We start from the raw sequence: 22,976 nt of genomic DNA on the forward strand, positions 1-22,976 counted from the left end.
GTGCCTTCTGCTCATCCACAAACACAGGGAAAAGCGAGCACTGTCAATCATGGAAATAGACGATCTTATTCTCTCCTGATGACTACACAGCTGCAGGGCAGTCACATTATTTCAGGAACGAGGACACAGGACGTGGTCAGGACAGCCCCGGCCCAAGATTCTCTGTGTGACCCAGGATGACACAGAGGGAAAGGAGACACCGGCCAGCCCGCCCCCCCCGCCAGCACCCCGAGGTGTCCGCAGAAGGGACAGCTGGGTCCCTGAGCACGGTCCGCCAGGACACGCTGGTTCACCGAGGTGCCGCACTGCTGGTCTTGGTGACAAGCGCAGTGGGGCCACCATGGGGTCTGCCAGGGCCAGCGGCCCTGCACGTGTCCGAGCTACGGGCCGTTGGGCCCCCCTCGCCCCCCACACCCCAGTTCAGAAAGCCAGTTGGAGAAATGACTGCAGAGACGGGGTGTTAGCCCCTCCCCCGGGCACATCTCCCCTCCGACCCCAGAGCCCAGGTTCTCCCAGGAGGGGCCACAGGACGCAGGGAGGGGGGCCGGCGCTCACAAACAGACCGAGCCCAGCACTCCGGTGGAATTCACTTATTTACTGATTTTAATATGATGCCACTTCACAGCAGCAACTGCCAGCAGGAGAACAGGACTCGGCTTGGAAAGGTGATAAAATAACAATGACGTCACAGACAGAAGCACTGGGGACATTCCGTGCAGGGCACGCCAGCGTCCTTCTGCGGCCACGGTGGGCAGGAGCCCGGCGCCACGGCCAGCACGGACTCCTGGTCCCTTCCTTCGCCTTGGCCCGCAGGTCACCCCGGGCTGTGGCGCCGGGCCAGGTGGCCTCGCCACACCTTCCTCGTCCTCGGTTCCATGAGCCACGCTCCAGCGACCAAACAACTAGCACCAAAAACCTGCTTCTTCCTCTTGGCCGGGTAAACATGACACTTCCTTCTCTTTGTTTCTCGCTAGGGAAAGAAAAGTCTCGGAAACATATGGCACTAGAGTGTGAAACTCCCCGGGGGCGCCCGGTACAACCCGCCATGGCCACCAGCCCACAGCGCCCGGGCGGCCGTCAGATGTAGAGCTGGTGCGAGGCCAAGGTGTCCATGAAAGGGCGCACCAGGTTGTCCGTGGAGAAGTAAAAGATGAGGCCGAACGTGATGGAGATGGGGAGGGCGGGCAGCGCCTTCTTGAACACGGCCAGCAGCAGGAGGGTCAGACACAGACCCTGAAGGACACAGAGGGAGGTGGTGACTGCCGGTGTGGACGTGGTAGGGGGTGGCAGTCAGCGACATCCCCCCTCCCGCCCGGGGCTCAGCACTGGTGTGGGGCCTGCCAGACAACAGCCCGAGACCCCCTCTTCCCGGGTCCTCTCGAAGGTTCACCCCCGCGTAACACCCTGTGTGATGTGAGCCCCACTCCCAGAGTGGCCCTGCTCTACCAGGCTCCCTGCCTGGTGTGGCTACAGCGGTGACACGTGTGACCGGTGTCAGAGGCCTCCCCCAGGGGACATCTATTTATAAAGGACTGAATGAGGGGAGCCTGAGTGGCTTGGTCGATTAAGTGCCTGACTCTTGATTTTGGCTCCGGTCCTGATTTCACAGTTGGTGAGATCGAGCCCCATATCAGGTCGTGTGCGGACATGCTTCTTTCCGGTTCCGTGAACCTCAGGTCATCGCCCCCACAGCACACGAGGCTGGCCATGCCCCTGGCACCGCCGCGTACGCAGTAGGTAATGCAGGAGCCCCCCAGCCGTGCATCCCCTGCTTGGAGCCTCCTGTGAGCCTGGCCTCATCTCGGGGGTCTTCCCGGCAGCCCAGCCCGGGCCCCCATCATCACTCTGCCCCTCCGAGGGACCTTGGCACCCGGAACCCCCCCACGAGGTCCCGGGGCCACTCACGATGAGGACGGCCACAAAGCACGCCAGCGTGGTGTTCCAGTCCCCGCTGCCCGTGGCCGCCGCCTTGCCCACCAGCACGCTGTAGAAGATGAAGTCCCCCAGGCCGAGTTTCACGCCCCCTGCGCGGGGAAGACAGCATGAGCCGCTCAGTGACTCAGCCTTGACCAGGGGAACCAGGGATCCCCGGGGCCAGAGCCCTGGGTGCCTCAGAACAGAAGCCAGCAGGAAAGGGGGCCCTCGGACAGGCTGACCAGCTGTCTGGGCTGCAAAAAAGCTGGCATTTCTGACACTACGGGTAAAACCGACGCTTGGCACTCAGCTGGTAAGAAAAGCGCACCTAGAACTTACTGTCAGGTCGGCAGGAGGCTATACAATTCAGCACTGGGTTTCAGGTCTATGTTTTCGTATGGAATTTCATTGCCTTCAAGGACACGGACAATGCCCAGAGCTCGTCTGGCGAGCCTTCCCCTTAAAGGTAGGTGAGCACAGCTGCTAATTAGCTGATATCTTACAGACAGTAAACGGGAGTTCGAAGACCAGTTTCCTCTATAATGATCGCCCGGTGCGCTTGTTATCATTACGTGCTCACCACGGACGATGAAACATCTGTGTAATGAACACATCTGCTGCCTTGTCTCCTCCCTCCCTCCTCCCGGGCACGGGGGCTCCCTGCCCCTGCCTGGACACCACCCCCCCCCACTACCAGACCCTGCTCTGCTTCTGCTGCCCCCTCTGGCTGGTGACAAGCATGCCCGCGGTTCACCCTCTCAAGGAACCTGCTTTCCGTGTCCTCAAATTCACCGCTCCTCATTGTGGTCCGTCTGTCCGTCTCCTTCTCACACTCCCCACCTGCTTTCCTGGTCTGCGCCCTCCCTTATCTCTGTTTTCAATCACTTCTTTGTCAGAAGAACCTCGTGCTCCCCATCTCCACACTCCACCCCTTGCTGGGCCCACGCGGACCATCTGGGCTCGGATGCCTTACTTTCCTCCTCTTCCTCCAGGTCGTCCCCGGGGTAACCAGGCAGCGGGGGCTCGAAGACTTCAGGGTAGGAGGGTTCCCCAAAACTGTCATAGGAGTCTTCCTCTGGGTGGCCGAGAAGAGAACGGGACGGTCATCACGGGAGGCACGGGCAAGGGAGAGAGACAGAAGTCCGGTCAGAGGGACCTCGGATCTGTGGGGAGCCAGCCTGAGCCCAGCCCGGCCCTGAACAGAGAGGAGCCCCCCCCAGCACACACACAGGGAAGGGGAGGAGACCAGCGGGTTGGTTGAGGCACGGGCTCCAAGTCCCACCCCCGCTCCGCCCTGCCCCCCAGCCCGCGGGAGGCCAGGCCCCTGCGACCAGGGGCTGCCAGCCTCCTGAACTCACCCATCTCCGGGTCGTAGGGCAGCTGAAGGGCTCCCTGGGAGGAGGGGTCCAGCTTGGCCATGCCCACCGTCCACACCATGGCGGCTGGGAAAGGAGACAGGGGGGCGGGGCTCAGGCGCTGCTGACTGCTGCTGTCCCCAGGGACCCGGGAGGCGGTGTCCACAGAAGGCGCGGGACCCTCACTTCCAACCAGTACCTCCTCACGCCCCTTGTGAGGAGGCCCCTGGGGGAGGGGCCCGGACAGGGCCTTTTCTGGTCTTTTTTTTGTCTCCTTACAAAACCGACGATGAAAACGTCAGCAGAGTACAGTCGGGTGAACTAATTCTCATCATGGTAAGACACGTCACATGAACTGTGCACGTAACCTCCGCTGAGTGGAGGCCTGGGCAGCTTAAGTGTATTCACGCTGCTGGGCAACAGTCCCTGCCCAGAACCGTTCGTCTGCCAGTGCTTTCAGGACCTCTAGCGCCCCCATGTGCCTGTGCCCCAGTGTCCCCGTTCTGGGTCTATGAATTTGGCTCCCCCGTATTCACCNGGGGGGGGGGAGGCGAGACACACCGATTTACCCTTTTGTGACTAGCAGAATTCACGGAGCACAGTCCTCAAGGTTCATCCACGTAGCACGTGTCAGAATCTTCCTTTTGGGGGCTGGACTGTACTTCGCTGCACATGCGCCCTGCCCGCATGCGTACCCGCCCGCACCTGTACATGCGCCCGGCGCCGCGCCCCTTCCGCCAGTATCTGTACCTGCTAGCACCTATACACGCACCCCGCGCCCCACCTGCCCGCACCTACACGTGCGCCCCGCGCCCCCCGCCACACCCCAGCCTCTCTCTCTCCCTCTCTCTCCCTCCCCCTCCCTCTCTCCTGCCTCTACCACTGCCCTGGGGCCCGCCTGCCCTCTCTCCTGAGGGGAGGGGTCTTTCTGCCCCCAGACCCGGCTCCACTTCCACCCCTGACCCCATGCCTTCTGTTCTCCCTTCAGCCACCTGCACGATCCCGTTAAAACGTAAGGTCAAGTGGGTTGGAAACCTTCCAGGGGCACAAAGCCCACTCAGGAGGAAAAGCCCAGGCCGGCAGGGCCAAGCGCATCTGGACCTGCCCCCTGCCCCCTTCTGCCCCGCCTGGCTCTGCTCCCAGCCCCCCGGGGCCTTTGGTTTGAAACCTGTCCCAGGGTTTGCCTGAGGCAGGTCTCCGGTCAGACGCCACCTTGTAACCGCGGAGCATTGCCTCCTGGCCTCCTGACATATTATCGCCTGTTTAGCTGCGGCCCCCCCTCCGGGAACATGCACCCCCAGAGCACAGAGGCCATGAACACAAGTCTGGGCACATCCCAGCCTTCCCACACGTGGTCTCTGCTCCTCCCAAGAGGGGGCCTAGAACGTGCGTTCAGGCCGTGTGCCACCTGCCGCGCCCACCACAGGCCCCGCTCTGCCTTAGAGATGACCCACTCTGTGGCCAGTGTGCAGACGGGTCCCCATGAGGCCAGGGGCCTCACCCCAAGCCCAGTGCTGCGCTTGCTACAGCGCAGGGACCTGCCGCACGTCTGCCGACGCATATGTCAAAACCTGAATCCCACCCAGTGGCCAGCCACATGCACCCCCGTGTGCCTTCCCTTCAGAGACTTCAACAGCCACGGAGTTGTCGAGAGGGCCCAGTGAAAAGCAGATGCACCCCAGCTCCAGCCCCCTGTCCTCAAGAGGCCCTCCCCAAAGGACCCTCTCAGGGGGCGTATGGGGGGCTCAGTCCGTTCAGTGTCCAACTTCAGCTCAGGTCATGATCTCAGTTTGTGGGTTCGAGCCCCGCGTCATGCTCTGTGCTGACAGCTCAGAGCCTGGAGCCTGTTTCAGATTCTGTGTGTCCCTCTCTGTCCCTCCTCCACTCATGCTCAGTCTCTCTCTCTCTCCACGGAGGCTGGCTGGGACAGAGCTGTGGGGACCGACCACATCCCCCGCGGCTCCCACCTGCCCTAACTCTCTTGGCATCTTCCTGTATGAAAGCACAGCCTGTCTTGGGCCCCGGTGGGATCACCAAGGTCACCGCCTCCCTTTGATCTGGGAAAAAGTACCCATCCCGCAGTGAACTCTGCCTCCCACCATGGGCTGCCTTTGGACCCCAGGAAGAGGTCTCCCAGGAGATGCAGGGTCACTCACAGGAGTAAATCAGGGCAGGAAATATGGGCTCGTTCCTCTCCTGCGCCGTTTCCACCAGCATCCTCAGTGGCCCCTTGGGGCACAGCACAGCCACGAGATCTGGGACAACAAGGACATCCACGATGCGTCACCCGCGACGTGTATTCCCACGCAGCCCCAGAGCGGAGCCAGCCACTAACACTGGGGCTCAGGCGCGGCTCGGGGCGTGTGCTGTGTGCCCGCTCCCAGCCCCCCGGTTTCCAGCCACGGCCCGGAGAGTCTGCACTGGCTGAAGCCCAGAACGGGGTCCCAACGGGCAGATTGCCATGTGGCTTGGGGACCCCAATGGCGGGCTTGCCATCCGACTTCCCTGAGCCTCAAATCCTTACCCTTAGGTGGAAGTCACGGCACCGGAGACAGAATCACACCGACACTAGTTAAACGGCAGCTAACATTTTGGGTGCTCGGCATTTATTGGTCCTGCGCCCGGCCCTACGGCTGCTGCGGAGCAAACAACTTCCGGGGTGCCGAGCACTGTTATTAGTGACCATGTCAACCGCCCGAAGGCCTGCATGGAGCCCCCCTGGCTCACGAAGGCGAGGGGAGGCCACCCAGCTTTGGTCGGGGAGGAGGGCGCCTTCAGCATCTGCCACTGGCGCACCAGAGCGGGGCACTCGACCCCGGTCGTCGCCCCCACCGCCCACCAGCAGCCTTGACGCCCACCCAAGCTCGCCTACCGTACACAGAGATGGCGCCCAGAATGACCCACGCAGACCACTCCGGAAGGTACTTGATGAACACCAGGGCCATGAGGGCGCTGATCATGATGAGGTAGGCCTGCTGCAGGACCAGGGGGCCCTTCCAGTGGATACACACCATGCCCACAGCCCCGAAGTTCCAGACGGTCAGGAAGAGCGTGGGGTAGTCCATGGCCACGTTGTAGGTCTTGAGCACTTCCCTGCACGACCAACGGCAAGCCCGTCGGGTGGGGAACTCGGTGGAGACGCGAGACCTGACCGGACACAGCCCAGCACCCCCGCCCCTCAACCACTCAGTCCCCCCCTGGGTTTTTCCAACCTCTGGCTTCACTCGCTCATCGCCCCTTCCCCATTCAGTGAGCCCTACGACCACCCACTGGAAATATTTTCTGGAATGAGGTGGGGAGGATATCAACGTCTCGTCCTCAGAATGGCTCACATAAACATGGGCTGGCACAGCCTGGAAGACATCCTGCCCCAGAAAAAGGTCCGTGGCAGCCAGACTTCCCATCCCTCTAGGCTCTTCGGGCCCCTGGGTCGGGCTGACAGCCCCGGTGGAGGGCGAGAGAGCACATCACTTTTCCCACGAACTGAGGCCTGGCCCCAAGTCGAGAATGTAACTCTTAAGGGATTTACATCCCTCTTGGCTTCACGGAAAGGAAATCGTCCTCCTCGCTCATTTGTTTTAAATCAGCCTTCAGGGGAACCTGGGGGGCTCAGCCGGCTGAGCCTCCACTCTGGACTCTGGCTCAGGCCCTGATCCCAGGGTCGTGGGCTCCAGCCCCTTTTGGAGCGTGCTTAAAATTCTCTCTCTCCCTCTCTCTGCCCCCTCCCCCTGCTCACTCACGTTCTCTCTCCCTCTCGCTCTAAAGTAAATATAAACCAATCAATGAGAAAACAGAAAGGGATGGATGCCTGCGGTGAAGCGCCACTGACGTATGTCGTGTGTCGAGGCCGCGGGAGGAGGGATCAGGGGCCTGGCTGTAGGAGCGGCGACACCGGGAAGGGTGTGGAGCCTGCAGGGACCCCTCCCCACCCCCGTCCTCTGTGTCTGGCCCGAGCGTCCCGGGGAGCAGCCCACGGGGCACTTACCCGAGGTAGATGTAGGTGAAGAGAAACAGCAACATCAGCGACGACATGATCAACCAGCCGTGGATAAACTAGACAACAGACACGGGTAGAGTGACCGCAGGTCCCCAGCTTCTCGGGACCGACGCCCTAGGCCCCTCCGGGACCATGCTGCAAAGTGCTGGTGGCCGTGTGACAGATAAGGGGGGCGAAGATGTTCACAGAGCTCTCTCAAGGTCACCCGGCAAGTGTATGGGGTGAAAATCCCTCAGGTCCAAGCAGCAGACCCCTTCCCTCACTGAGAGAGGACGTACTGGACAACCGTCACCTGCATGCACGGCCCCAGACGACTGTCACGTGTGAGCACGGCCCTACACGGCTGTCACCGGCGGGCACGGCCCTCCACGCTGTCACCGGCGGGCACGGCCCTCCACGCTGTCACCGGCGGGCACGGCCCTCCACGCTGTCACCGGCGGGCACGGCCCTCCACGCTGTCACCGGCGGGCACGGCCCTCCACGCTGTCACCGGCGGGCACGGCCCTCCACGCTGTCACCGGCGGGCACGGCCCTCCACGCTGTCACCGGCGGGCACGGCCCTCCACGCTGTCACCGGCGGGCACGGCCCTCCACGCTGTCACCGGCGGGCACGGCCCTCCACGCTGTCACCGGCGGGCACGGCCCTCCACGCTGTCACCGGCGGGCACGGCCCTCCACGCTGTCACCGGCGGGCACGGCCCTCCACGCTGTCACCGGCGGGCACGGCCCTCCACGCTGTCACCGGCGGGCACGGCCCTCCACGCTGTCACCGGCGGGCACGGCCCTCCACGCTGTCACCGGCGGGCACGGCCCTCCACGCTGTCACCGGCGGGCACGGCCCTCCACGCTGTCACCGGCGGGCACGGCCCTCCACGCTGTCACCGGCGGGCACGGCCCTCCACGCTGTCACCGGCGGGCACGGCCCTAGACTCGTAGGAGGAGGCCAGCGGAGGCCCTGCCCATGTGCCGCGTGCCAGGGCGAGGGCCGTTAGCCGATAAACGTACAAACGTACTGACAGGTAGTTCAAGGGCTACAAAGAAAAAAGTGGCAGGACAAAGGGCCAGGAGACTCACTGGGCTGCGAGGTCGGTGAACAGGGCAGCCGTTGTGGGCAGTGCAGGGGGGGCCCTCCCACCCAAGGGTCTACAGATCCTCAAAGAGACACGTGCCTCCATCCTGGCCACCAAGGGAGGGTCAAGAGTGATGCTGGGCCCAAGCGACACGGTGGTGTCACTACCACTGCCTGCCCCCCAGACGACAGAGCCTCAGTCACCAGCTTGGGCCCCCGGGGACCTTAATGAGAACGAGATCTACCTGAAAAGAAGCGGCGGCCCAGGCCGTGCCTTGTGCCTGGCAGCCTTGACCGTGTACTGACCCCTCACACCAGCCGCCTCCGTGCCCAGGACCACTGTCACCTCCTGCTGCAGTGTCCCGGAACCTGACCGGCCACCTGACACCCCCCACCACTCGGCTTCCCAGCCCAACTTAAAACCACCTTATTTGCACAGATATTTCACTGTTGCCCGCCCCGTATCGCCCTGTCCCTGCTCTGAGCCTCCTCCTCACCCTCTCCCTGCTCCACAGAGGCGGCAGCCTGGATGCAAAGAACTGAGCACGCCTCACGGGGACGGTTTCACATCAGGCAATCCTGGTGGTCTTCCTTCCAGGCCGCAGGGGCTCAGAGAAACCTCCCCTCAGGAGAAAAGCCTGAAACCCACGTCTGAAAGCCCCCGGCCTCACCCCCAGCCTCCCCGGGAGAGACGATGCCTGTGTAATGGGGCCAGGCAGGCTCCCCTCGGGCCTCCGATCCTCCACTACCCCGGCCAAAGGTGGCTCGTGAGCGAGGCGGGCCAGCGAGCGGGGCCGGCACTCACCTTGTAGCAGCGGTATTTGTAGAGCACGACCAAGAAGATGGTCATGGCCACAATGACGCTGATCATGATGAGGGTGTTGAGCACGGAGTTGAGGAGGCGCTGGCCCACAGAGGGCGTGTCCTCGGTGAATGGTGTGTAGATGCTGAGGGAGACGGCGGGCTGCAGACTCTGCTCCCTGCCTGCTCCATAGGGCCTGCCCACGAGCCACCCTACCTCAGCCTGGTGCCCGAGACCGGGGGGGCAAGGAAGGGGCCCCCCCAGGCCTCCCCTCCCTCCCCCACACCCCTCCNCAAACACCCACACCCAGCCCAGGGCTCCCCCACGGTGCCCCCGGCCCCACCCAGCACAGGCCAGCAGCTGCGCATGCAGCCAATACACACTGGAGGCCTTCAGCCGGCCCCCTGCCGTGGCCCTGTCTCCCCGGGGCTGCCCACTGAGCGCCCCCACCTGCTCTGCGGCCCCAGCCCGACCCCCCCCAACCAGCCTGCAGGGGCGAGGCTTCCCCTCTGCTCTTTTCTTTGAAAAAACCAAACCCAAGTGAAAGGAGAGCTCCCGAACTACAAACAGTAAGCACAAGGTTTGGAGGAGGCAGGCGGTGGCAGCCGCGAGGTCCCAGAGGAGCAGGTGACGGGCACAGGCAGCCTTCTCACTGCTGCCCCCCTGTGCCCCTTTCACTCAAGTGCTCAAACTCGGGCTTCCGGAGAGGCCCAGAGAGCAAATCATGGGTCCAGGCACTCGGTGTCACCGGGCACACTGGCGTCCCCTGCTCGGGCCACGAGGCGAGCGCTGGCCTTGCACCGTGAAACCCAGAGAGCCTGAGCGCGGCGGGCGCGGCCATAAGCCCTGTGCGGGCATCCTAACTCTCCTGGCATCGCATTTATTATAGGAGCGAGGAAACTGAGGCGGAGGGAGGTCAGGAAAGGGCCCAGGCAGGTCACGCAGCCGGGAGGCAGCGGACGGACTGGAGCGAGGAGGTGGGTGGCTCTAGCCCAGCCTCGCACCTGCGGCTGGCATGCGGCTGCGGGTGCAGCGAGCCCTACCCCCACCCCGTTCCCCGACTTACAGCTGTCCATTCTTCTCTGTGTAGAAGCGCACGGACTTGATGGTGGCCACCACCACGATCATGCACAGCGTCACGGGCACGAACAGCATGATCACGTGCTTCGCCCCGTATTTGAGGGTCAGTTCCTCCTCCAGGCCCGACGGCTGCCCAGGGACCCCACCGCAGACGTAGTGGTCAGGGTCCTCATCAAAGTCGTCCTCACTGTCCTGGCCTCTCTGTGGAAAGCCGCAGGGTGAGGGCCACGGGATGCCCCCCCATCCCCACTGGCTGGCAGACACAGCACAGGGGTGTTTCGTAACAGGAAACGAGGAGCTTTAATGCCACTTTGCAGAGGTGAGAACCAGGGAGACGGAGACGGGGGGGTGGGGGGGCAGGCATGTGAAAGGTTTACAAAGACATCTAGGGAAGACTCAGGGCCGGCACTAACCGTCACAAGTGCGGGAGAGGGGCCACGGCGGCCACAGAAGGGAGCGGGCTGCAGGCCCAGGACCTGAAGCGTCTCTAAGCATCGCCCCCTCCCTCAGTTCAGGGACTCAGATGCCACCCTGCTCTGTTCCAGTGGCCATACTGACTCGGGAGGGGACCGGCCAGGTGACAGAGGAGGAAATAGACATTAAACATTCCCGGTCGGTCGACAAACCACCCTCTAGAATAGTCAGTGCATGTAGGAACTCTTTGATTGTAAGACACCGGGGGAATTTATAGAGGAGGAAGTTACTCTGAACTCTGCCCCGCCCCCAAATCAGGCACGTGAAACTATCAACAGGGAACCAGACGGGTTAACTGGGCGCCAAGTCCCTGGGGGAGGGGAGGTCCGTGCTACAGGAGGGTGGGACAGCATACCGCAGCAGCTGGCAGAGGCGGGGCAGGTTGCAGAGGCAGGGTAGGTGGTGGAGGGAGGCAGGTGGCAGAAGGGGGGCAGTTGGAGGGGGGGAGGTGGCGGAGGGNGGAGGGGGGCAGGATGCCTGCAGACACTGGCCCAAACCGACCGGCAAGAATCTGTTTGGAAATGGTGCCAATTCTGGGTCATCCGCTGTCTTGTTAATTGATTAAGCACCAAAGACAAAGCCAAGGACAACAAAAATTCAAAATGACTGTGGCTTCAGGATCAGCTCTTTGCAGAGAGAACCGCAAGCCGGACACTCAGCTGAGAAGAAGCCTAGACGATCGGGCATGGAAACGACTAAAATGCACAAAAGCTCCGGGACACAAGACAGAGGAGCGGTAAGGGTGGCCCCGAGGTGGCCTTGAGCTGGCAGAGCTCCAAGGAGGGAAGACATGAGCTGGATTTCAGCCGCGGGGACTGAGGCTGGGAGGGGAAATCCCTCGTTTTAAATACTGTACCGGGCAAAACAGAGAAGGGTTTCAGGCAAATTCAGATGTTTTTTTCCCCTGATGGGGGGGAGGGGGGGGAGGCTGGGGGACTCTCCCCCAGGAGACCCCCCACCTTCGTGAGGTTATAACCTCCTGCCCCATGGGCTGCAGAGACAACATCAGAGCGTCTGTGTCCCCGCCCCAAATTCACACGCTGGACCCTAGCCCCCAGTGTGATGGCACCTGGAGGAGGGCCTTCGGGAGGTGACCGGGTCAGGAGGGTGGGCCCTCCTGATGGGATGAGAGCCCTTATAAAGCNCTACCCTCCCCCTGAGGCCCCCCCACCTGTGCTAAGGAAGGGGCACCTGCCTGGTGGGGGCGGGGAGGGGGACAGAGCCGTGCAGCCCGCAGCGGACGTGCTGTCTACCGCGGAGCCCTCACCAACCAGGGCCCACCGTGCGACCAATCCTCACACCCCCTGTGCCTTCCCTCCTGCACGGGGGGTATGTCTGCTTCCAGCCTCGAGGTCCAGGAGCCCGGGGGCTGGGTTCAAGGCCATGACCTACCCACGGCTCAGCACCGGCTCCGTCCTCCAGGCCCTGCCTGCCCTCCTGGCAGCAACGCGGCGGGGGGCTCTCGGCCGACATCAGGGACGCCCTCTCGTCACACACGTCCTCCTCGCTGTCAGAGGCCATGAACGTGAGCATGGCCCTGCCTCGGAAGCGCCTGCGAAGGAGCACAGGGGGCCTCGTTCCACCCTCCTGCAGGCCGAAGGCAGCGCAGGGCTGAGGGTGTGGCCAGAGGCGCCCGATGACCAGGCGCGGGTCCTGCCTGAGAATCGTCCAGGGCACACGTGTAGGGGGACTTCCCAGGAGACACCTGCATGGCCGGCACAGCCCCTCAGGGGACGGCCTGAGGAGGTGCCGGCCACAGGCGAGCCACCCCCCTACAAAAGTCAAGGCCACTCCTGGGGCACCTGGGTGGCTCAGTCGGGTAAGCCTCTGACTTCGGCTTAGGTCACGATCTCGTGAGGAGATTCCATCCCAGACAGAGACAGAATATTCCAGATGGGAGGAAGGGCAGACAGTATGAAGGAGGAATGCCAGGCGGGGCCGTGGAGGTGTGGTGGCCCCGTGCCATGTGCAGGGGAGGTCGGCACCCCCGGGGACAGAAGGGGAGGTGGCCCCCTGAAGACACTGTGGGAGGTGGACGGACACAGAGTCACAGGCAGCAGGGTGGATGTGGTGAAGGGACCGGACTCAGAAAGGGTTGGGAGGACACCAGTCGGCACTGGACATGAGGGAGAACCAGGACAGAGTCTAGGACGGCAGCCAGGCACGGGCAGGGGACAAACATCTCAGGGGAAAGACGGGGTCTGGCCCAGGAATGAGTTGAAAAGGGTCAAGGAGGGGCACCTGGGTGGCTCAGCAGTTAAGTGTCCAACTTCGGCTCAGGTCATGATTTCACGGTTCATGGGTTCAAGCCCCGCGTCGGGCTCTGTGCTGACAGCTCTGAGCCTGGAGCCTGCTTCAGATTCTGTGTCTCCCTCTCTCTCTGCCCCTCCCCTGCTCATGCTCCGTCTCTCTCTCTCTCTCCCTCTCTCAAAAATATACGTTAAAAAAAATTTATTTTTAAAGGATCTGGGTACAGGGGAGCCACAAGACCACACAGGGTGGGCACGTGTCTGTGNCCTCTCTCAAAAATATACGTTAAAAAAAAATTTATTTTTAAAGGATCTGGGTACAGGGGAGCCACAAGACCATACAGGGTGGGCACGTGTCTGTGTGTATGTGTGTGTGTGTGTGTGTGTGTGTGTGTGTGTGAGAGAGAGAGAGAGAGAGAACAGCTGAGGGTAGGATCTCGAAGAAGGCTAGGCTGGAACGTCTACACAGCAGGGACACCTGCCCCCACCTTACTGTGCTGTCCCCAGCCGAGTGTCCTACAGCAACAGGACGGGGAAGCCAGTGTGGCGGAAGGGCCTAGAAGAGCGTCAGACAACCCCTGGCAGACCTGGCTGTCCCTGCCAGCCTCCTGGGCGGCCCGCTCTCCCATCGACGCCTCCCGCAGGCCCTGGGGGCTGAGCCTCGGGTCCCTGGGGACAGTGAAAGAGTTCACCCCCACACCGGCCGCCCCGGGGAACCTGTGATTTCCAAACAGGTTCCTTCGACTGTCAGCCAGCTCCGCTCTATTTGAAGCCAGCAACCTGGGCCGTGGCCGGGATTCGTCCTGAGAGGCCCTCACCTCCATCTCCCACCTGCGGGCACAAGGCGGGGCCTGCACTGGGGCTCAGTCTCCCGGGGGGCTTCACAACAAGCCAGCTCCCCTGATCCCGGGCAGACAGACCAGAGCCGGGGGGGAGGAAGACAAAGGCCATGTGACTTCACTCCCGGGCAGAGCTTAAGACACAGAACAATCGAACGTACAAAGAAACCGGCCCTTAAACAAGGAGACCCACAGGGTGGCTGCTGGGGGGAGGGGCAAACAGGTGACAGGGAGTAAGAGATGCTGGACGTGACGCACGCTGAGACATCGCCACGCTGTACACCGGGGGCTAGTATTACACTGCGCTTTCATTAGAGCAGGAGTCCCAGCAGAGGAGAAGTGCCAGAACAGGGAGGGGCGAGCTCCTGCAGCTAAGATGGAGATGGAGGTCAAGATCGAGAGGAGGAGGAGGTCTCAGGTCTCAAGGATTCGGAGGCACATGAAATGGACCACAAAGGTCAGGAACAGGTTTCCGGGCTGAGGCGGAAGGACCCAGGGCATCCTGGAAGGAAGTAACCTCGCAAATGATTGTGTGGGATGGGGGACCTCACAGGGGCTGTTCCAACACCACTGATCGATGACATGTGGCTGAAGCGTGAGGACCTAGCAGGAAGCGGTGAAGGAGGAGGTCAGAGAGGGGTGCCCGCCCCCCCAGGGAGGGGCAAGGGCTGTGGCCAGTCTTACTCAAGGAGGGGCAGACGAAGAGCTGGCCGCGTTTTCCCAGGCTAGATCGCACACCCTGTCCGGAGCAGGTGCAGGGGCAGGGCGGGGCGGGGGCCCTTTCAATACCTTGTTTCCTGGCACATCAGTTCTCGGGATGTGAGTTAACAGTGCAGTTTGGNAGACCTAGGATCCCTGCACACAGAGCATCACGGAAGGCAGGGGCCAACCTCAGCCTTCAGAACCACAGTATCGTGGGCCACCCCATGCCCTGGGCTCCCAGGTAGCAAGCAGTAGGGAAATAGACAGGGAGCAAAGACCCTTCCTGGAAGAAGAAGGGGAGCTCTTGGGGAGGGTGAGGACAGAGAGGAGGGGACCGAGTCCTGGGCTGCCTGGGGGGCTCAGGCAGTTAAGCGTCTGACTCTTGATTTCAGCTGTCATGATCGCACCGTCCATGGGTTTGAACCCCGCATCCAGCTCTGCACTGACAGCATAGAACCTGCTTAGGATTCTCTCTCTCTCTCTCTCTCTCTCTCTGCCCCTCCCCTCCTCGCTCTCAAGCATTAAAAAAAAAAAGTCCTTCCAATTTCCATTTACACAGTCAGCAAGACGTTCCCCAGAGAGAATTTCTGCCTCCCAGCGCTTCCCTGATGTTCTCGAAGGGCGCGCCGGCCGCCTGAGCTTACAGGACTGTCAGAGCTAATTCAGGTGTGGCACGCCACTGGCAAACAAACGCTCCCCGGGCAGATCCCTCCCCTTGTTGGGCTCCTTAAACCCCTCCCGAGCCTTCCCTGAAGGGGTGCCCAAGACCACCAGGACCACAGGCTGGCAGGGGCCTGTAGCGGTGGCTACCACGGCTGTCACAGCAGGGGCTCTATCGAACCACAACCTTCTGGGGCTGGTGACGAGAATCACAGGTGAGGCGCCTCTCGGAGCCCTGAACACCTGACAGGGGACGGAGGCCTTGGGAAAGGCTGGGACCCTGAAGATGCCATTTCTCAAAGTGATCCAGGCCCCCTGGGGATGGGGGGGGGACACTGAGCCCAGTGACTGGGGAGCTGGGCACTGCTATTCTTCCCCATTACAAAGAAACAGGGTCTAAGACGTGCTGGGTTCAAAGTTACCCTTGAACCCAGCACCAGGGTCTATGCTCTGTGCCGGACCGCTTACTGAAAGTGTGGCTCCCCAGCTCCGTTCTGGCCAAAGGCCTGCACTTGGAGAAGGCCGCTGGGTGACCGTCGGGCTGCGCTGAGGCCTTCCCTGGGACTGCTGTCCCCTAGAACCCAAGCCCAGCCGGCCCCCAGACCCCCAGCTCAGGACTCAGAGTCGGGCTCCAGTCCACCTCCCTGTCCGTGTCCCCGGCGCCGCTCAGCACTACCTGCTCCTGGATGGGGAGTGACAGAAGGAACAGTCCCTCCTCCTGAAACCCATCTGATCAGCAACTGGGGAAGCAGAGGGACCAGAAAGTGGCAGGGCCGGAAGGCAGTTCCCGGCGCAAAAAGCACCCAAGTGCCCACCGCGGACGGGAACGTGGAAAAACCAGGTCTCAAAGCACCTCCAGCACCAACAGGCCGGCCTTTCTGAAGGAACACCGTAGAAATCAAAAGCTTTAAAAACACTCATACCTTGTGATCCTGAAATGCTACTTCTCAGAATCTGTCCTAAGAAAAGAAGACAGGATTTCCGCAAAGACCTGTTTGCTGTGCATGTTTCTAACTGTGAAAAGACTGAAATGACGGAAACGCCTGTCCTGTGACATGTCTGTCTGGTGAGGTTTGTCACACGACCACGTAAAACCTTCCTCCAGAGCACAGCTCACAACAGGAAACAACACAGCAGGAAACCCCAGGTAACGGACACGAAACCTCACACACGATCGCCTGTATGTTCTCAGAAGGTGGACGGATTGGAAGGACTGGCAAGATTGAGCACAAAACAACGAATGCGGTTACCTCTGGACGCAGAGACCATGGGTCACGTGTTTCCCTGCGTCTCTCAAACCTCTTATAAACAGAGATCGTCTGTGGTTTTATTTTATTTTTTTTAGCTGTTAAATTTTCAATGGGAAACATTGAATATCAACAGGGAGGCAGACTCCCTTCCCGTCTGCCCTCTCCTGCGAGCCCTCGCTGGACTGGGGCGGGCGGTGGGGGGGGGGGAACAGGTGGACCCCGGGTCGCAGTCCTTTTCAAAGCCCCTCTTTTTACCTGGCTCCCGGAGAACAGGGCGGCTGGGAGGCACTCCTCTGGCTTCTAAGGCAGAACTGAAGCCTGATGCAAGCCTGAAATCCCTGGAGGGAAAATCACCACCCGAATGTATGTGGATCAACAACCTTTCACTCGATATTTGTGCACATCAGAGCCTCAGTGACGTCAGGAACAACCAGCCGGGAGGCTGGCTCCAGCAGGCGGGGGTGGGGCTGGCTGGCTCTCCCGCAGCCGTTGGTGGCTTGGTGGCAATGGTGGCAAGTCCTACCTACCACGTAGCAACCAGCCCTCCGCGCCCTGCTCGCTGGAGGAGGGGGTGCCGAGGAAGGCACAGAGGGCGGACGGGAGGAGGGGGCAGCCCTTTGCAGGGACTGAACATAGGATGCAAATGCAAATTCCACCGCTTCCTCCCCTTAATCAGGGATCGATCGGCAAGCTGAATTAGCCAAACCCAGGGAGTCTGACCCAGAGATTTCCCCCAGCATGCCTGTGTCAGCAGCTCCCGTGATTATGGAGGAAACCCCGGGACCCAGCTTCCTCGACCTTCTTTCCATTGCAGAGACACGTAAAGGCTCTGACCTTAAAATGTGAGGCCAGGGGAGCTCAGTAGGAAAGAGGCCGTACAGCACCATCGTCGGGAAAAGATGCACATCAGTGCTCCAAAAGCAAACAGGGACCTACTGCGCGTACCACGAACGCTTGCAGCTACGGAGAAAGGTCAGGGTCCTGGGCACCTGGTTTCTTTATTGCAGGGGGCGTAACTCCAGAGGAGCCTTCACATTCAAAGAGGGTGGTGCAGGTCTAAAGGGACCACTTTCTGGGGTCACGAGGCTGCGTCACAGCACTCCCGGAGGCCCTCACATCCCCTTAGACCAGGGGAGGGTTTGTGAGGGAGAGAAACTCCCCTTAGAAGGGCCCACAGCCTCCCTGCCTGCCTGCTGGTCTCCCCTGGCCCTCAGCAGCTGACCCAGTGTTTGGCCCTGGCTGGCCTTCATGCATCTGTCCATCCGCCCCAGCCCTTACCGTGATGCACCTCGCCTGCCAGAAGGTTCTCCTCAAAACCAGTAGGCAGCCTCGGCCACCAGAGTCCCATCGGGACCCTGATGGGGCCTCCTGAACCTTGACCCAGGCTCTACCTTTGCCTCTGCCTGCCTTTTCTGCTCCGAAGTGCCCAGGCCCCTCGTACCTTTCTCTCGGGTCCTGAAGTCGCCTGGGAAGGGGGCAGCTCGGGGAAAGGGGGAGAGGTCGTGGCCCTAACAGGCCACCTTTGAGTCGGGCCCAGGAAAAAAGGGTGATGTTTTAAATGAGAAGCAGCAATCCAGTCACCCAGCTGTGGGATCTGAACCGCTCGCTCCCAGCCATCACACGTGGCCTCAGACGATGTAGTAAGGTCACGCGGCCGTCTCCTCTTCTAGAACAAACAGAGCAGGTGCGCCTCGAGAGAGTGATGTGGAGAAGTGGAGATGATGTGTGAGGGGTCCGGCACAGAGCAGGTGCTCAGTGGCTGGCCGTGACAATGAAGAGGAAATCGAGGCACAGATATCGTGAGAGGTGACAAGGGAAGCGGCTGGCGCCCCCTGACGGTCACAGGCGTGCCAGACCACCAAGCACATGGTCGTCACCAAGGTCACCCTCACCCAGGCCGGAGGGAAACACCTGGCGCCTCGCCCCAGCCCAGGGCACTCCGGCAACGTGAGCATCTTGTCGAAGGACACGGCACGTCCACAGGACCGACGCCAGAGCCGGCAAGGACCTTCGGGGCCATCTGGTCCGTGCCCTATTTTGGAGTGAAGGAAACCGACACCCAGAGGGTCAAAAGGCACCGGCCGAAGCGCCACGATCAAAGCCACGGCAGCAATTCAAGCCTCCTCACGGCCGGCCCAAGGTACCCACGAGGCCCGCACACTCGGGGAGAGGCCGCAGGCTGTGGTGACGCAGGCGGCCAGCACAGGACCCCGTGTGGGCTCTCCGCAGGCACCCCCATATGTATAAGGTACGAGCCTTTGCTGTGGGCAGGTGCGTGTCCTTAACACACAGCTTCTCCAAAACACAGGCAAGAGCTCACCGACTTGCAAACGCCTGCTGGTCACTGACTCACTCAGTCCCTCTCCTGTCCCCCACCCCACAGCTCCGGCCTGGAGGCCTCGTGTGCTCTCTGTCTCCTACTGGGGCTCCTCGTGGTGGGGAGGGGATACCCACGTGGGAATGGCCTGGGGGGGACAGGAATGAGGGCACTGCCTCTAGGGGTCAATTCAAAAGAGAAAGTGAGGGGCCTCCTGGAGGGCTTAGTTGGTTAAGCGTCCAACTCTTGATCTCAGCTCAGGTCATGATCTCGAGGTCCATGGGTTTGAGCCCTGCGTCGGGCTCTGTGCTGACAGCTAGGAGCCTGGAGCCTGCTTCCGATTCTGTCTCTCCCCTCTCTCTGTCCCTCCCCGACTCGTGCGCACGTACATGCGCTTGCTCTCTCTCTCTCAAAAATAAATGAATACACGTTTTAAAAAAGGGGAAGTGAGAAAGTGTCCCGTAGCACCAGTGAATTAGATACTGATGCATTCAACGTGCCATCGAACCTGATTTTCCAAGAATACTCACAGAGAGAACATTCTGGAGGCCTGACGTTAACAGAAAAAATAGAATACAAACCTTCAACTCCAGCTTCCTGCCTCTGATACTTTAATACACGAACACACGTACGTGCATGGAGTGCTGTAAGGAAATGCATGCTGATGGCAGTTGCCTCTGGCTGAGAACTAATGGGTGACTCTTTAAACAAATATTTCCTGAATTTTCTAGAGCAAACACGTGTTCCCTTTATTTCTACAAAGTCTTCTGGTATCTTCCGGTTAAGATACAGCAGAAAGGTGAGCACCCTTTCCATTTTTCTTCCTGTGCTCCAGAAAGACCCTATTTTTGGCAAAGATGAGGGATCATCCCGGTCTCCCAGGCACTGAAGAATCTGGACAAAAATGATCTCCTCCCTGACGTCTGGTCTTTCCTGAAGTGGGACTAGAAATTTCCCTTTCCCCGGACTTGACCACGGCAGCCTTGCCGTCCCCAGGCCTGGAGGCCAACACTGATTACACAACGCTTGAAGCCTGTGTCCAATCCAACCAGCTCAAGGTGAGGAGAACTTTCCAGGCCCTGGCCAGGAGCCGCCTGTGCTGCCCTCGGAGCCCTGACATTCATCCCTCAACCCTCCCCCAGCCACTAGAGTCGGGGAACAGGTGGAAATACTTGTAGAAACACTGGCTGTCCTGCCGGTCACCAGTGGCAACTAAACAGTGTCCAAAAGTCAGAGCAACAGCTGAAAACTAGCTGAGGCTGTACACACACACATACACACACACACACACACACACTGCTTTGGTCTCTTTAATTTTTTTTTTAATGTTTATTTATTTTTGAGACAGAGCACAAGCAGGAGAGGGGCCGAGAGAGAGGGAGACACAGAATCTGAAGCAGGCTCCAGGCTCCAAGCTGTCAGCACAGAGCCCGACGTGGGGCTCGAACTCATGGATCACGAGATCATGTCCAGAGCCAGGCAGATGTTTAACTGACTGAGCCCCCCAGGTGCCCCATATCTTACCTCATTTTAAAAGCCAAGGCGTGGAGGGGAACGGAAGGGCGCCATCCCAGATCACCTGAACAGAACCTGAGCCCTCACTGGGTTTAGCCATATGTGGCTTTCGGGGTGTGGGCGATCTTCAAATGCGGTGGCTCTGGGCCATCTGCTTACATGTGTCTTTTTTTTTTTTTAATAGTTTATTTATTTTTGAGACAGAGAGAGAGAGAGAGCACGAGCAGGGGAGGAGCCAAGAGAGGGAGACACAGATCTGAAGCAGGTTCCAGGCTCCAAGGTGTTAGCATAGAGCCCAATGTAGGGCTCAAACCCATGAAATGCGAGATCATGACCAGATGCTTAACCAACTGAGCCACCCAGGCACCCAAGTTTTGGTCTCTTTAAAAAAAATTTTTTTTTCTTTTGCTTTATCAGGTAGTTACTAATGGAAAGCACACAGAAACGTCCTGGGCAGTCGGGGTGCCTGGGCAGCTTAGTCGGTTGAGCATCTGATTCTTGGTTTCAGCTCAGGTCGTGATCTCACAGTTCATGGGTTCAAGCCCTGCATCAGGCTCTTGCTGACAGCGCAGAGCCTACCTGGGATTCTGTCTCTCCCTCGCTCTGTCCCTCCCTGCTTGCTCGTTCTCTCTTCCTCAAGAATAAACAAACATTAAAAAATAATAGTAATAAAAAAAGGAAAAAGAAATCTCCTGGGCAGCAGCGCAGGAATGTGAGTAGGGGGCGAATGTGGGAGCCTCCTATGCAAAAACTAGAGAGATGAAGACCCAGCCAACTGGGGTCAAATCCTGGTGCCCAGTCACCTAAGATACATAATAGGACAGGTGGCTTACCTCCCTGCACCTCTGTTTCCCGTTCTGTAGAGGGTAAAATAGCTACTTCAGTGTGATTGGAAGTGTAAAGTGATCTGTGATACCCACTGCCCCAAAGAGCTTTTTGTTGTATATGACAAACCCACACAGTAAGATGTGTTATGTCATGATCATCATCAGTAGCTCAGTGACCAAGGTAGGGGGAGTCTCTCATTTGGCAGACCCCACCCCTGGGTGTGCAGTGGGGCTGTAGCAGCCATCGGGGAGCTGAGCGCTGGGGTGACAGGCATGTGACCCGCACCAGGCCTCCAGGCACGTGTGAGTGGCAGCCTCCAGCCAGGCTCTTTCTGACCCCACTCCTTCTCAAATAGATAGGACCAGGACAGCCATCCCCCACACGTGCACCAAGTAAGATTCCAGACTTAATGCACAGCTACCTCCACGCCAAACCTGCAGAATGTTCCCTGAAAAATGGAAACATCGATCCCACTCTGCAAAAATGCTCCACTAAGCCCCCTATGGCCAGCCCCTGACCTAAAGGGCCCCTCCCCCACCCAAGGCGCGAACCTGGACAGCCAGCCCGCCAGCCCTGAGCTGGCACCAGGACCCCTGCCCCTTCGCCACTGGGGCCCAGCACACACAGCTGCTGACACACCTCCCAGCTCCCACGCAGCCACCTTCACAGGGAGGGAAACCGGAGACTCCCACACCTGAAGCAGCTTATCCATAGCCTTTAATTACAGCCGAAGGTCCTGGCGGAAAGCCCTGGAGACACAGGTGCCTACAGAAGGGACATCAAGGGCATCGGTACCAGAAGCCTGGGTCTGTCCTCATCAAAGTTACTGTCGGGACAGGCTGGGGGGCCCAGGCTGCGGATGTGGAGTTGAGGGGGCTCTGCGACTGCTGTGGATGGGATGCCTCTCCGGTTCCCCATCAGTCCACCAACTAACGGTTCATACCTTCCAAAGGGAACGCTCATTAATCCAATACCCAGGAGCATTTCATCCAGCTGGCGAAGGGCTGCGGCCTGATGCCGGTGCTGGACAGCAGAGCGAGGGGCCAGACAACAGGTTCTAAGCCTGGCTCTGCTACATCCTGCCTGGGTGGCCTTGGACAGTCACGTTAGCTGTGTGGGCTGGGCGTCTTCATCGATAAAATTTGGGGCGGGGATTAGCCTCCGTTTCAGGCTCATTCAGCTTCAGAAGCTTGATTCTGGGAGCCTCCCCACCGCTGAAGACCCTGATAAAGCGGCCAAGCACCCCAGCATCGATCGCGGGTTCCAGGCCCGAGCTGCAGTCGGTTCCTCACCCGGGCAGGAAGACCCTCGCCTCCCCATGCCTCGTGACGCAGAGCTTGAGGCCGGGTGCCGCAGGCCCCCCGGACGAGGGGCCGAGGCGCTCCGAGGGCTGGGACAACGCCGGGCCCGCGCCTCTCACAGCCACGTGTGCTGCTCCTTTAAATGCCCGACCCTTCAGCTGCCCGCGCCGCGCCCACCCCCTGCGGGCCCGGGCGACGGGGAGGCGCACGCAGCCCGGCGCAGGCCCAGGCCTGGGGGCCGCTCCCCCCGCCCCGNACCCGCCCCCGCCTCGCCCGGAGCGCTGGAGTTGGAGGTGGCGTTCTCGGGGCTCGCAAGGGTCTGACCTGCCGGGGTGGCGCCGTAGGGATGCCAGCGTATACCTGGCATAGGACGGGGCTCTGACCTTAGAAGGAGTGACGGGAGGGCCTGTGATCGCACAGGGGTCTAGCAGCTCTGCGGGACCTTAGCTCGTTTGCTTGGAGGCATTTTTCCTTGCTGTGTTGGATCCCCACATCTCCCCCTTCCGCTCTCCCAACCCTCCCCTCCCCAGGCATCACTCACAATAAGAAAACACTAGTGGCCTGGGGTGAGAACATCATGAAAATTTTCCTGCTCTGTTTTCTAGAGCAGCAGAGCCACCAGGA

The 22,976-nt window shown here is 60.4% G+C and overlaps 1 protein-coding gene across 6 annotated transcripts; it reads right to left on the bottom strand.

Annotated features, from left to right (window-relative positions):
• Nucleotides 1-575: 575 nt before the first annotated feature.
• On the bottom strand, nt 576-22,272 carry PSEN2 (presenilin 2). 6 transcript variants are annotated; one of them, XM_077779851.1, is made up of 12 exons: nt 21,995-22,272; nt 12,084-12,243; nt 10,204-10,418; nt 9,141-9,333; nt 7,255-7,322; nt 6,142-6,362; nt 5,426-5,524; nt 3,273-3,356; nt 2,888-2,989; nt 1,906-2,024; nt 1,126-1,233; nt 576-970 (listed from the first exon to the last, which is right to left on the bottom strand). In XM_077779851.1, the coding sequence occupies exons 1-12, from the start codon at nt 22,033-22,035 to the stop codon at nt 815-817; spliced, it is 1,566 nt and encodes a 521-aa protein (XP_077635977.1). In that variant the 5' UTR covers nt 22,036-22,272; the 3' UTR covers nt 576-814. The 6 variants fall into 6 exon arrangements, with proteins under 6 accessions (XP_077635977.1, XP_077635978.1, XP_077635979.1 ...); XM_077779852.1 differs by having other exon boundaries at nt 9,141-9,282; nt 21,995-22,269; XM_077779853.1 differs by lacking the exon at nt 21,995-22,272 and adding an exon at nt 16,647-16,774.
• Between the last annotated feature and the right edge of the window lie 704 nt (nt 22,273-22,976).

Source organism: Crocuta crocuta, unplaced genomic scaffold (assembly GCF_008692635.1).
Source record: "Crocuta crocuta isolate KB4526 unplaced genomic scaffold, BGI_CrCroc_1.0 scaffold322, whole genome shotgun sequence".
Taxonomy (NCBI): domain Eukaryota; kingdom Metazoa; phylum Chordata; class Mammalia; order Carnivora; family Hyaenidae; genus Crocuta; species Crocuta crocuta.

Bases quoted from the DNA above. Each gene is read 5' to 3' on its own strand.
- PSEN2 (XM_077779851.1), bottom strand. From the start codon at position 22,035: ATGCTCCTGGGTATTGGATTAATGAGCGTTCCCTTTGGAAG. The intron at 9,334-10,203 runs GTAAGTCGGGGA...GCTCGTGGGCAG, and splicing joins ACAGAGAAGAATGGACAGCT to GCCCTATGGAGCAGGCAGGG. The intron at 7,323-9,140 runs GTGAGTGCCGGC...TCTGTTGTCTAG, and splicing joins ACAAATACCGCTGCTACAAG to TTTATCCACGGCTGGTTGAT.